Raw genomic sequence first — 13359 nt, forward strand, 5'->3', positions numbered from 1 at the left:
TGAAAGACAAATGCTACAACTACATTAAACTATATAACAAACACTTGTGCCTAAATTCAGTTCATTACAACTCCCAACAGCCACAAATTTTACAGCTACCTCAGTCCTCAAGAAAAGGCAACCAAGTTAAGTAACCATTAGCAATTGAGCTTTCAGTATCAGCTCGTTGGTTAGTGAAGAAGTGAAGGTTCAAAGTCTTGCCTCTTGCACTTTGAAAATTGAGGCAAAATGTCCATTTTTTCTGAATATAAGTTAAGCAACGACAATAAACTCACTTAGTTCCTCCAACACAACTTCCATTGTAGGCCTGCAATGGGGAGATTCGTGAGTGCAAAGAAGAGCCAATCTTCCAAGTTTTGTTGCCTCTGATTCTGAGAACTTTCTTTCAAGATTTGCATCAACAAAATCTTCGACCTTGCATGATTCCACTGCAGCACGAGTCATTGCAGTGACTATACGTTTTCCACTGAGGATCTGAAGTAAAATCATACCAAATGCATAAACATCACTCTTTTCAGTAAAACGACCAGTAGTTGTGTACTCAGGAGCCAGGTATCCCATGGCAGCACTAGCTTTAAGTATGGAGAAGACGATGTCATCTGCAAGGAGTTTGTGCAAGCCTGAATCTGAGAGCAATGGATTGTATCGTCTGTCAATGAGCACTTTCTCGGCTGATATGTTTTGATGGAATAGAGTAGGTTTATTTCTTCTATTACCATGTAAATAGCCAATACCTGGTTAGCACAGAACAAAAATTATAAAGATCATTAATTTGATGAAGATTATAAAAGTACTAGAATAGCATTAGCAGAATGTATAAAAACCACAAAAAAAAAAAAAAAAATTATACTGTTCTCTTCAATTAGGATGGAAACCATGCAAGTGATCCAAATGCTTCTAAAATCTCCACGAACAAATAAGAAAAGCATGATAGGCATGATAGGTAAACAATTCTAAAAATTTAGCACAAATACTGACCTTTGGCAATGCCATTTATGATAGATATTCTGGTGGACCATTCAAGAACCTTCCCACTGCCCTCCTTTATGTCAAGATACTGCAACAGGTTTCCATTTGGGACAAAATCATAAATGAGAAAACACTCCCCCCTTCCTTTTGAGCAGCAAAAGCCTCTCAATCTCACCAGATTTTCATGTTTCAATGAGGTTATATTCTTCAAACCCTTCAAGAAATTAGCTTCATCAGATTTGCAACTCGTTTTGGTGATGCACTTAACAGCAACGGCTGACCCATCTCTTAAGATTCCCTTGTAGGTGGCTGAGTAATTACTCTTCCCCAACAAGTTCACCTCTGAGAAGCACTGTGTTGCTCGCTCTACCTCTTCTAAATTGAACATGAAGCTCTCCAGAAATTCCTGAGAAAGCCCATTTTTGCTTTGGCTTATGGCCAAGGGATCCCACCCATTGGAATACTCTAGGCTGATAAGTGGAGAGGCACTCTTCCTATAAACCTCCCTGACCTGGTCAGTACTAAGCCGACCATCAGAAGTATCAAATGCACTTCCAATTTTCTGTTTTTGGCGACGGTACCATGTGAATGTGAAGAGTCCAATGACAGTTAACACAGTGAAAACTCCGATTACACCAAATATCACACCATACAGTGAGCTTTTGGATGAATTCGAACAGTGGGTTTGGCTGCAATTGGAAGGTAAATTGGCAGATTCTGGGATATCCTTTTGCAAAGCACCACTTGGTTTGAAAGGTTCAGGTCTATTCGGGTTTAGATGATCAGAAGCTGTACATATCCCCAAGTTAGGGAACTCAACTCCGCATAGCTCAGGGTTGTTGTTGTACTGGAATCCACTATTCAGCCTCTTCAAAGCTTAATTTTTCATCAACAATGAAATAAAAGTAAAGCCAAAAGTCAGCACCAGGCTTGTGATGTCAACATAGACAAAATGGTAAGCATATGGTAAGAGAACTCATATTACCTGGAGGTACATTCCCAGAAAGACTGTTGTTACGAATGTCCAGTACTTGTAGCATAGGAGCGTCAGCTAATTTTATTGGTATTGAACCAAAAAGACCATTAAAGCTCAAATCCAGCCTTGTTAACAGCCCCAAATCACCCAAGCTTGCAGGAATTGCACCAGTTAGCTGATTATATTGTAGAGCAAGGACAGTGAGCTTCTTCAGAGAACCCAATTGTGTTGGTACACTCCCAGTCAACTTATTGTAACACAGCTGCAAAACTGGTTAAACAAAAAGAAAATCAGATTGAGGGTCATTTGGAAAATTTTCCCATTTGGCTACAGTTATGAGCTTAAAAATGATAGCAGGTGTTCTAAAATGAGAAGGCCAAGTAGACTCACAAATTTCTTATATATATATATATATGTTCCCTTTTTTAAAGACGAAGCTCTCGATTGGTCATTCCTTTTTGGTAGTGCAAAACATAGATCCCAGCATGCTTATTTCAAAAGATTAAATGATAATAAAGTCTCAAATTAAAATATAACACAATACAACTACCAAGTAATAATGGAGGTCACTATTCAGCTAATCATTCAGGCAGACATGGAAGAAGCACTTTTCCCTTTGTCTTTAAGCTTTTCTTCTTTTTTTTTTTTTTTTGGGTTTGTTTGTCTTCTGCTATTGATGAATGAGAATTTTTTAATGTTATTGGGCGTAAGTAATAAACCACCCAGGATCTGCAATTAATGCGAAAGCATTATTGCGTTCTATTTAGCCTCAAGTTCTTTAATTTTTAGAGAATTTCAAAATAAATATACTCAAGCTTTTTGCTTTCCAATGATAAGCAATTCAGTGTTTTGAGAAAACGCTACCCAGTGCCCAGTTCATAACTAGACTAGGGGAAAAAGAATCAGAAATCAAAGTTATTGAAGAAAAAGATAAATAAAAGGATAACGAAAGTTAAGTAAGAAAAAGCACCAGATAGAAAATAGTAATAACAAAAATTATAATGAAAATCGAGTAACATACAAGATTGAAGCTTTTCGGTTAAAAAGTTTCCGCCTTTCACATGACTTGTTTAAACCCAAATGTAGCAACTTGCAGAAACCCAGAAGGCCATAGAACTTAAACGCAAAATAGCAAATTTCCAAGAGAAGTAAACAAGCTAAAGAACTGTTACTGCGATTTTACAACGAAAACTTAGCAACTAACCTTGAAGATTAGCCATGTTGCCAACCTGAGATGGAATCTCCCCAGTCAGATTATTCACGTTAAGATACAAATCACTTAGCTCAGTCAAATCAGCTATCTCCTTCGGTATCTCTCCAGTAAGTGCATTGAAATGCAGATACAAACCAGTTAAGCTCTTAAGCCCACCTATAGCCGGCGGTATCTGGCCGGAGAGACCCTTACCCTGAAGAGAAATATTAGCCACGCGGCCTTGCTCATTGCAAGCCACGCCCTCAAAAGACCCAGCACATGGGTCAGAGTTGGGTTCCCAGGAGGTTAAGAACCGGTTAAATGGGTCGAGGGAGAACTTGATTTGCATGAGGAGTTGGAGTTCTGCAGGCGAGGAGAAAGTGGATGAAAGGAAAAGGGAGAGAGAGAAGAGATAGAAGAGGAGAAGATGCATGTTTGGGTTGAAAGAAAGTAGAGGAAAGTGAAGGAAAATATGAGGTTTTGGAAGTTAAACAAAAGGTAAAAGGGAGATGGAAAGAAAGGGAATCGAATCTCAGTTCATGGGCAAGCGTTCTTAGTCGAGAGTGAAGAAGTAACAGGTCACACTCGTAAAGCACCAACACTCTCTGTTTTTTTTTTACTAATAAGCAGAATTTGAAACAACATGGGACCCACTCGGACACAGATCGAACGATGAGATGGGTCCCATTTTCTGATGCATGCTAACCGTCCGATGTTGGGGAAAGCTTCAGTACAATCACCTTTACAGCATACCTAACACCGTCATCTGTTATTGTACGTGGCCATCTCGGGGGTCCTGGTCCTCCGTCCGTGGTCCACGTGAACCCTGTCGTTGCGTGGCTAAACCAATCTTTGGTACGTCTTAGAAATTTGAAAATTCTAAACTTTGGAGAAGACTTCTAACGGTAAATATTATTCGCTATTGGCCAATAATTCATTATATCATTTGAAGGTATATTAAAAATATATAAATTTTATTTTCATTATATCAATTGAATTTTTAAAAATTTTTAATGTATATAAAAGTAACTATAAATCTATCGAAATGGTCTATAGTCTCTAACCACAAACTAATTTTTATAAAACGGAGTGAGTTACTATCAAATAAAGGAATTCATTCAGAACATACTTAATAATTTATTTTTTAATTTATTATATTTTAAAGTGAATTATAAGTATTTTAGTTAAACGAAATCTTAATTTAATGATATTAAAATATTTATAAAATTGTGAAATATCATATTTAAATTAAAATTAAAATTAAAATTCATAAAATGAAAAGTGTTAATTATTTTTTATATTGAAACTCAGGCTTTTGATTATAATCTAAGCATTGATCATTCAAAACAGTAATAGAGACTCATCTTCTTCTTATCCTGATTTTTTTTTTTAAGCAGATGCATGAAATTTAAAAGCAAAATGACGGAGGTAAAGCCATCTTGTCCCGATAGCTTAAGCTACAAATAAACATGATAATATAAAAGAACATAAAACATGGAAAATGAGAGCAAACATTAGGAGATTGTCATTTTCAAAAGGAATATGATTTCAAATTTAGAAAAATAATTAATTAATTAATTAGAAGAAGAGAAGAGAAAAAAAAAAAAAAAACAAAGATTTAATCAATGGTGCGTTCCATACCTCCACTTTAATGGGTGGCCCATGCCAATGACTGATGCTACTGTGCACAAGTGAGATTTACCGCAGACTGCACACACAAGGGTAAGGTAGGTATAGAAAAGTCAGTACTACATTAATTTCTAATCATTTGTCATACACATTTATTTCAATTTTCAAATTGTTCATAAAAAAAAATCTATTTTTTAATATATATATATTTAAATTAAAAAATTATTATCATTATTATTATTGCTGCTGCTATTGGGAGGTGGTGGGGGGATTGCATGAGAGAATAATTGGTGTCCACCAAATTAAGAAGCTGCTTGATTTCCCAAAACTAGATGACTCACTACATGGCCCTGTATATGTCCTTGAAGTGGTTGAAAACTCCTGATTATGGACAGATTGTTGAGCTCCATGTGAATTTGAAAAAAATTCATGTTATATTGTCTCCAATAGCAAAGGAAGAATGCCCCAGTTCCTCTTACCACTGCTTGTGAATCCATTATTTGGAAACAATCAAAGGCACAGCTGTCCCTCATTATCTCATGCTAAAGCTTTAAGCCTTATGGTAATAATGACGACATAAAGTTTTAATTTTCCCAATTTTGTTTTTATCAGTTTAGTCCTAAAACCAACCATTTTTATCAGCTGTCCTATGCATAGTTGATATTGATAATTTAACAAATTCCACACACCAAATTTCCTTACCTACTCTAGAAAAAACCCTTGAGATTGACTGGTCATGATTGATTTTGTGACTCTAATGGGGAATCATATCCTTTTGCTATGATTCAAAATCTAACCCAGGAACAAAAAAGATTGATGTGTCTCTTTTAGCCTTTTCTCTCAAGAAATCCTTGCTTATACTCTTCTTGTAAAGGATACACTTTCATTTCCATCTTTTCAGCTTTTACAGTTCCCCTTTATTCCACTGTGTTTACATAATGCACTCCCATGGAGATCCCATGTGGGAAAGTGAAAAATGCTACACTTGATGCTGGGAGCAGTGGATTTCATACTTGGATTCTTTCCCACTAACAAAATCAAAATGCATGAGAGAGACAAATTTCACTTTGAAATTTTGGAGGAATACATCTCAACCACCTATGTTCAGCCAAGATAATGTTAGAAAAAGACGTGTCTTTGTTCTTTTTCTTTACATTTCACTCTCACAGTTTCCTTTTCTATGTTTGAGCACTTCAAAAAGGCCAAAACCTTACTGTCAATGCATGAACACACAGGAAATAACCTATTCCTACAACATTAAAAGACATTACATTTTAGTTTTTAGTTTTTTATTTTTTAATTACAATGACATTTCCCATCTCTTTTCTATTCTGATATTCACTATTTCAGCGAATCTAGTTGAAAAATGTATCACTGTTAACAAATTATTGAGAAGAAGAAAGTTGAACTATTGATAGTAATGTGTACTGTATTCACCTACCATTATTTTTCACAAAGCTCCTTTAAGTTCACAAGACACCTAACATGTATGAAATTACTCTTACAGCCATCACCAACAAATTTAAACTTTTAAATTGAGTTCAAATTCCAATTCTTTTTATTTGGAATAAAATTTTTTCTAAAAATTCAATTTAATTTATTTCTTTTCTATTAAGTTTTTTATTTGAAATGGAAATTTTCATTTTTTTTAATTTATAAAATATTTAATTTTTTTAAAACAAAATCATACATATTTTGTTTTAATTCATTTAAATTATTTTTTATAAAATAAATCATATTAAACTAATGATAAATAAATATTTGAAGTCTTTACCTGCAAAGTTGAAACTTTTTAGGTTTAGCGATATTTTTACACCAACATCTTTCACATTCTTGCTAAGAAAAGGCTGCATTCCACACTCTCCTCCTCTCATTATTCAATACAAGAAGTACTAGCATCACGAGAGGAGATTGGAGAGCATAAATTTACATAAATCTTTCCCCCACTTTTATCCATTTTTTGTCACCATCCAACTAGAGTGGTTAATTTAGGTATTGAGCAAAATCCGTAGACTCACTAGTTTCATCAATTGACTGTAGCAGAAATTGTAATGAGGTGAAGAATTACACATGCTTTAAAATTTCTGCTTTTTACAAAGTTATCTGTTTCAACTAAGATGGCAACGGATCGGATATTTTTAGATATCTAATCAGACTAAATCTTAATAGGACAGATTTAAATAGTTATAATCGAATTTGAAATGAATTTGAATTTAAAAAATAATAAACATTGCGGGTTCGAATCAAATTTAAGTTTTATGTATAGAGTGCTCACTATTCGAACTCATTTATATAAATAATTAATTTAATGTAAAAAATATATTTTACGATAATATTTATAAATCTTTTTATATATTTTTATTTAAAAATTAAAATTTAAATATTTTTTTGAAATATTAAATTTTTTAAATGAAAATTATGAATAAAAAATATTTTTTATATAAATTATTAATTAAAATACATTATACTAAACAGATTCAAATCTTATTTAAATAATAATAGTCGCGTGTTCAGATAGTTTAAATTAATTTTTAATCGGATTCGAGATGGATTTCAAAATGGATTTGAATATCATTAATTTAAATCCAATTTGAATTGAAGTAGTAATCTAGCCATTTAGGTTTTAAATAAAAATAAAAGATAAATAATATATATAAATACTCATTCTAAAAATACAAGTTATTCCATGTGATACTCTTTTGCAATTGCATTAATTACTTTTATCTCGTTCATATCAAAAAATATATATTTATCTAATTCTATGTGTATACGAACGAAACATTTATATTTAAAAAATAACACAAAATTTATATTTAAATAATTAAAATATTTATTAACACAATATTTATATTTAATGGAGGTCAAATATATATTTAATAAATTTAAAGCTATTATAATTTTAATTTATTAAATTTAAAATTATTAAATTTTCATTTAAATAGACTAATAAAAAAATTAAACTTCTTAATTTTTTTAAAGAATAAGAGATTATCGTAAAAGTATATTAACATTTAATCTACTTTTATTTAAAAATTTAAATTTCAGGAGGAGTGACAGTTCCGATCTACCTCATTAGTTTCGTCACTGTCTTTGTGAAGGTGAATAAGAAAAAGAAGGAAGGGAGGAATTGGATCTCTAATTGGGATGGGTTTCTTTTGCCCTATGGATTATTTGATCAAAGATATTGATTTGATTTGGTACATTGCAGGCCCAACTAATACTTTCTGGGCCAAGCCTCTGAGAAAAGCTTAAAGCCCAAAGGATGCCAGTAGCATGCGGCTCCGAATAAACTAAGGAATAAAAAGTATAAAAGCCCTTCGTTTGATTCTGATACTAGGGTTTCTAGGAGCAAGCTAAAGGAAGCGCAAGACGCAAGAGGCAGCAAACTAAGTCCGCCACCATGGGTCGCATGCATAGTCGAGGGTGTGTTTTATATTTGATGAATCTTCGATACAGAATTATATCGTGATTATAGTAAAACTTAAAAATCTATTTAATTTATTTGATTTTTGTATTGTTTGCTTTCCAGTAAGGGTATTTCGGCATCTGCTTTGCCATACAAGAGAACTCCTCCAAGTTGGCTCAAGATTTCTCCTCAGGATGTGAGGAACCCTAACCCTAATGAATTTTTACCTATTTATTTGATTTTTTCCTTTTCTAAGCAGTTTATTGTTTATTTCCTTTACTGTTTGAATTCAAACGGGCTCTCTGTCTTTGTTTTAATTTCAAGTTGTAATGCTTGTAAACTGTTGTTCACTACTAGTTGTATTCTATTATTTAGTACTGATTTTCTTTTTTAATTTCTTCCTATTTCAGGTCGAGGATAACATCTGCAAGTTCGCTAAAAAAGGGTTGACACCTTCTCAAATTGGTGTCATCCTTCGTGACTCTCATGGGATTGCTCAAGTGAAGAGTGTCACTGGGAGCCAGATTTTACGGATATTGAAGGCACATGGTAGATTATTATTGATGCCGTCTCTGTTTATTTATTCTTCTTTTTTTGTCATTTGTATCTAATTTGCCTATTATACTTTGCTAGGACTTGCTCCTGAAATACCTGAAGATTTGTACCATCTCATCAAGAAAGCAGTTGCAATTAGGAAACATCTGGAGAGGAACAGAAAGGACAAAGATTCCAAATTTAGGTTGATTTTGGTTGAGAGCAGGATCCATCGCCTAGCTCGCTATTATAAGAAGACTAAGAAGCTTCCACCAGTATGGAAATAGTGAGTATATTGCCTCCTCTGCCTGAACTTTTAATCAATAATTTGAGCATGTGTAATATCATGTTGGTATTGGTCACTTTCTGTTCAGTAGAATGATTTCAATTTACTAGTGTAATCATTGCAATCTACTATTTTACAATGTGTTGTGTCATACATCTTAATTGAAAATAGTTGAAAAGTATTTTTCTGATGAAAGTTAGCAAATGCTCAGGCAGGAATTCCCTGCTGAAAATATTAAAATACGATGCATAATCTATACCATCAATTGCTATGCAAATGTATACAGCAATTAGCAATCAATTAATTATTATTTGAAAAGTATTTTTCTGATGAAAGTTAGCAAATGCTCAGGCAGGAATTCCCTGCTGAAAAGATTAAAATACTATGCATAATCTATACCATCAATTGCTATGCAAATGTATACATCAATTAGCAATCAATTAATTATTATTTGATAATAGACTGAGTCTTTTCCATAATAAAAGAAAAGTTTCTTTCCTGTAAATACCATTCTTTATGCGGTACTAAGTCCACATTGTTTTAGCATGTTACTTGTAGATTTATGTGTATAGTCTTCATTCAGATACCATTTGAACCAGAGCTGAAACCATTGAATTCCCGGAGAGTGATTCCACTCAGAAGACCTAGACCTTGAGTCACTGGCTGCCTTTAGAGCTGGGATAAGTAGGGTTTGTAGAGGCTAGAATGAAAAATATTTATTTGGAATATTTTTTTCAATCTTAGAGATAAAATTGGAACTGTTACACATAATCCAATGTGTTATTTGTATACTTAATGCATTAAGAGGGTTGGATATTTCTGAAATGTTGAATTGTATGTCTGTAAGCTTTGTCCAGTGTGTCTTTAGTTGATCGAATTGATCTTACAAATTGAGAAAATCTCACACTTTTATTGTTTGTTTGCCCTTATCATGTTCTCTAATTTGAATTTTGAATTGGCTTCTCAACGCTATGTATGGTTTAATTTAATGGTCTGCCTCTTAGCTAATGGAGTTGATCTCTTTCTGCAGTGAATCAACCACCGCCAGCACCCTTGTGGCATAATGATGGTACATTTGGATTAGCTCTTCCATTTACTTAATCTAGGACTCATTCGCGAGTGCCTCTAGTCGAGTCTTACAAACGCTTGTGGGGAATTTCATGTTTCAGATTGATCTTTTTGCATTTTTTTTTCAACGTCCAAACTAGAAATCTTCTTTATAGATGAATGTTGCCGATTGTTGTTTTTTTTTACTAGAGATTTTAAATTGCTGAGATTCTTAGTTTTTCAATATTTATTGTTATAAATAACCGTGCATCTCTCGAAGCTCTACCTCGTATATAGAATGAAAGAAGAATTGAATTCGTTTCCTACGAGTGACTTATTCCGAGCAGGGGTTGATGTTTCACTCAGAATGAGATTACAAATAAAGCTTAAAAGGAATAGCTGGAAGGTGGACGGACCACAGATCCATGGTAATTTCAGGGGGTAGACATGAGATTCTTTGTCCTGATTGATTTGCGAGTCTGGGCGCTCTTAAAATTTTCCAAGAATTAGCGCTTGTGTATCGTTCACTGACCTCTAGGGGTGAACACTTTTCGTTTAAACGGAAAATGAAAAAAAAAAATTGAAGAAATCAAAATAATTTTAAAAATTATTTCGATTGTCAAATGAATTTGATTTAGTTTGATTTTGATTTTATATTTTATGGTTTTATTGGTTCAATTTTGAGATTAAAATTTAATTGGTCTTGGGTTGAATGCTCTACGGTCTTAATCTCTCATTTTCAAACTTTTTTAATGTTTTATACCTTTTGCAGTTTTGATCCAAACCTTCCAGCAATATTTAATCTCGACGGTTAATTTCTGATTATATATAAATCTTAGCTTTTTCTCTTTTCCAGTCAGCCGCCGCCTACCCTCTCCCCTCTTTTCTTCTTTTACTTTCTTCCATCTCTTCTTTGCCACTAAGTTGCAAATTAAACTTTGCTGTCCAAATTCAATGGCACTAATCCTCCATTAAACAAATTATTTTTAATAAATTCTTTCCAATCTCTGCAGCACCAACATTATTAAGCACAGTACTGCCGAACTATGGAAATAGCAATATCGCACTAACCAGCATCACTCTTTCGTTTTCATAACCATGTCGTCATTCTTTGTTATGGGGAAGATTGCTCTTTTTTTTTTTTTTTTTTCTTTTTTAATTTGTAATATTGCTTTTATATATATCTGTATCATTGAGATTGAATTAATATTAATGGATTTTTTTTTAGCATATCTTTGATTAGTATGGTTGTGAATTGGAATATAGTTTCTCATTAAAAAAAGAATTGGAATATAATTTGGAAGAGAAGGAGCAGTGAAGGAGAAGAAAGGAGATAGAACCAAATTTTGAATTAAATCAATTTATTTTGGTTTGAATTAGTTTGGTTGTATGTGTAGTTGGATTTGATTCAATTTCAATGTTTAATTGAGTTCTAATTTTTAGTTTTTTTTATTTAATTCAATTTTGAACTGAATCAAACATTTGTACAATCCTTTTATTTCTTATGGGTTATGTTACAAAATTATCGAGCTATGGCCAATTTATAAATGGATCAAATTAGTTTATAAATTTTAAAATTTAAAAGATTCGTTTGTTTAGTACAATATAAAATATAAATAGCTTATAAGTAGAAAAAAAAAAACAAGCCACTCTTTTCAGCTTTTTATTTCATGTTTATAAATATCTTGTTTATAAATTAATTTGATCAATTAAATTACTATATTATTTTTATTAAAAATTTAAAATTATAATACATACCACATTCCTTTAAATAATTTTCATAATAAACGTGTTTATAAGTTATTTTTAATTAAATACATTAACTTTTACAACTAAAAATTTTAAAAATGCTTATAAACCCCTTAATACTTATAAGTTAAATTTAATAAATTAAGTTAAACACTTTTTAAGAAATAATTGAATCGCTTATTTAAAAAAGCCAGGGTTGATTAGTGTATTAAATATTATTTAATTATCTATGAAATTTTATATTCATAAAGATTATTCAATAAATCAAACAATAGTTGATTCAATATACCTTGCAGTTCAAAAAAAAAAAAAAAAAAGAATTATTGGTGAGATCGGACCATATTTGATGAAAGTTTTAAAGTTCATAAGATAAATCAGGAGATATTTTTAAAATATTTTTACAAGAATATTTTAGTACATTCTTTCAAATAGTTAGATTTTTTTAAAATAGAAAGTCAATATTTATTGGTGGAGGAAAGGTTCTAGGCAATATATAAATTTGAAAACTTTTAGGGCGTAGAAAAAATACATAACCAGCCTAAGATCAAAGGCAAGAGGCAAGCCCCGACCCAATAATCAATCCCTCAATACAAAACCACAAGAGTCAAGCTAACCCTAGAAATGAGGAACGCTGCTGCGGAAGAAGACGATGAAAAAGCTAGCAAAAGAATCTGCTTCAACAGCAACTACAAAGCTATAGAAAACGCAGTGAAGCACAATGAGATGGAGAAATGCCACATGCAAAAGCCAATAGAGCCCCGCGAACACTCGGACCTAGAGCCAAGCCGTTTGTATCACCATCTGTTATCTGAAATCACAGTAAACATAGATAAAAACTTTGAAGATTCTACCGCTACAGATCGAAAAAACCGCCAATAAAGATGATGGAGATACTCTCCTCAGCTTCTGCACTCATTCACGCCTTTCGAATTTAGGAGTGATCACCATCTTTCAATTGCCGAACCTGGATAAAGAAGAAGGATAGAGCGACTTTCATGCATAAAAGTATAATTCAGAAAAGACCAGGCACCAAAGAAAAATATGACAAAAGATAAAGCTCTCACCAATAACTACGATCTACCAAGAGCACAACAAAAAAAAAAAGAAAAAAAAAGAGAAAAAACAAAAAAAATCCAAAATAATCACTCATATTTGGAGAGGAAATTTACATTCAGAACAATAAGAGAGGAGGTCTTCTCTGATGACTGCTGAATTCCTTCACCCCGGACCAGGGGCTTGACCACAGCCCAAGGCCCATGACGTAGAGGCCCACACACACCTGATATATATAACAAGCCTGGCTCATCCAACCTTCAAAGCCGGGCTCGACCCATCTTCCTCACTCAAGCCGGCCCGGCCCGCACGAAGCAGGCCCTCTCCACTCAGGCTTAGCATCCGGCCCAACTCTCAGCCCAGTCCAGGATCCAGAATAATATTCACTAGACAGCTTGGCAGATCCGCTCGACCGTACGCACGAGGAGAATCAGAGGCCGTTATGCATGGAGCAGGCGGCTGATACCCTAGTACCTTCGAATCCGCATGGCAGAGACGCGTGGCCCAATCTTGGAGAG

General features: G+C 33.2%; 2 protein-coding genes across 2 annotated transcripts; one reads left to right on the top strand and one right to left on the bottom strand.

The window, feature by feature from the left end:
• Nucleotides 1-3729, bottom strand: LOC110614421 (somatic embryogenesis receptor kinase 2). Its single transcript, XM_021755949.2, has 4 exons — nt 3150-3729; nt 1955-2215; nt 979-1845; nt 1-734 (listed from the first exon to the last, which is right to left on the bottom strand). Exons 1-4 carry the CDS (start codon nt 3568-3570, stop codon nt 253-255), a joined length of 2031 nt encoding a protein of 676 aa, XP_021611641.1. The 5' UTR covers nt 3571-3729; the 3' UTR covers nt 1-252.
• Nucleotides 3730-8056: 4327 nt separating this feature from the next.
• Nucleotides 8057-10283, top strand: LOC110614462 (40S ribosomal protein S13). The gene is made up of 5 exons (XM_021755998.2): nt 8057-8189; nt 8296-8368; nt 8583-8721; nt 8806-8992; nt 10023-10283. Exons 1-5 carry the CDS (start codon nt 8167-8169, stop codon nt 10054-10056), a joined length of 456 nt encoding a protein of 151 aa, XP_021611690.1. The 5' UTR covers nt 8057-8166; the 3' UTR covers nt 10057-10283.
• The last annotated feature ends 3076 nt before the right edge of the window (nt 10284-13359 follow it).

This window comes from Manihot esculenta, chromosome 5 (genome assembly GCF_001659605.2).
Source record: "Manihot esculenta cultivar AM560-2 chromosome 5, M.esculenta_v8, whole genome shotgun sequence".
In the NCBI taxonomy this organism is placed as follows: domain Eukaryota; kingdom Viridiplantae; phylum Streptophyta; class Magnoliopsida; order Malpighiales; family Euphorbiaceae; genus Manihot; species Manihot esculenta.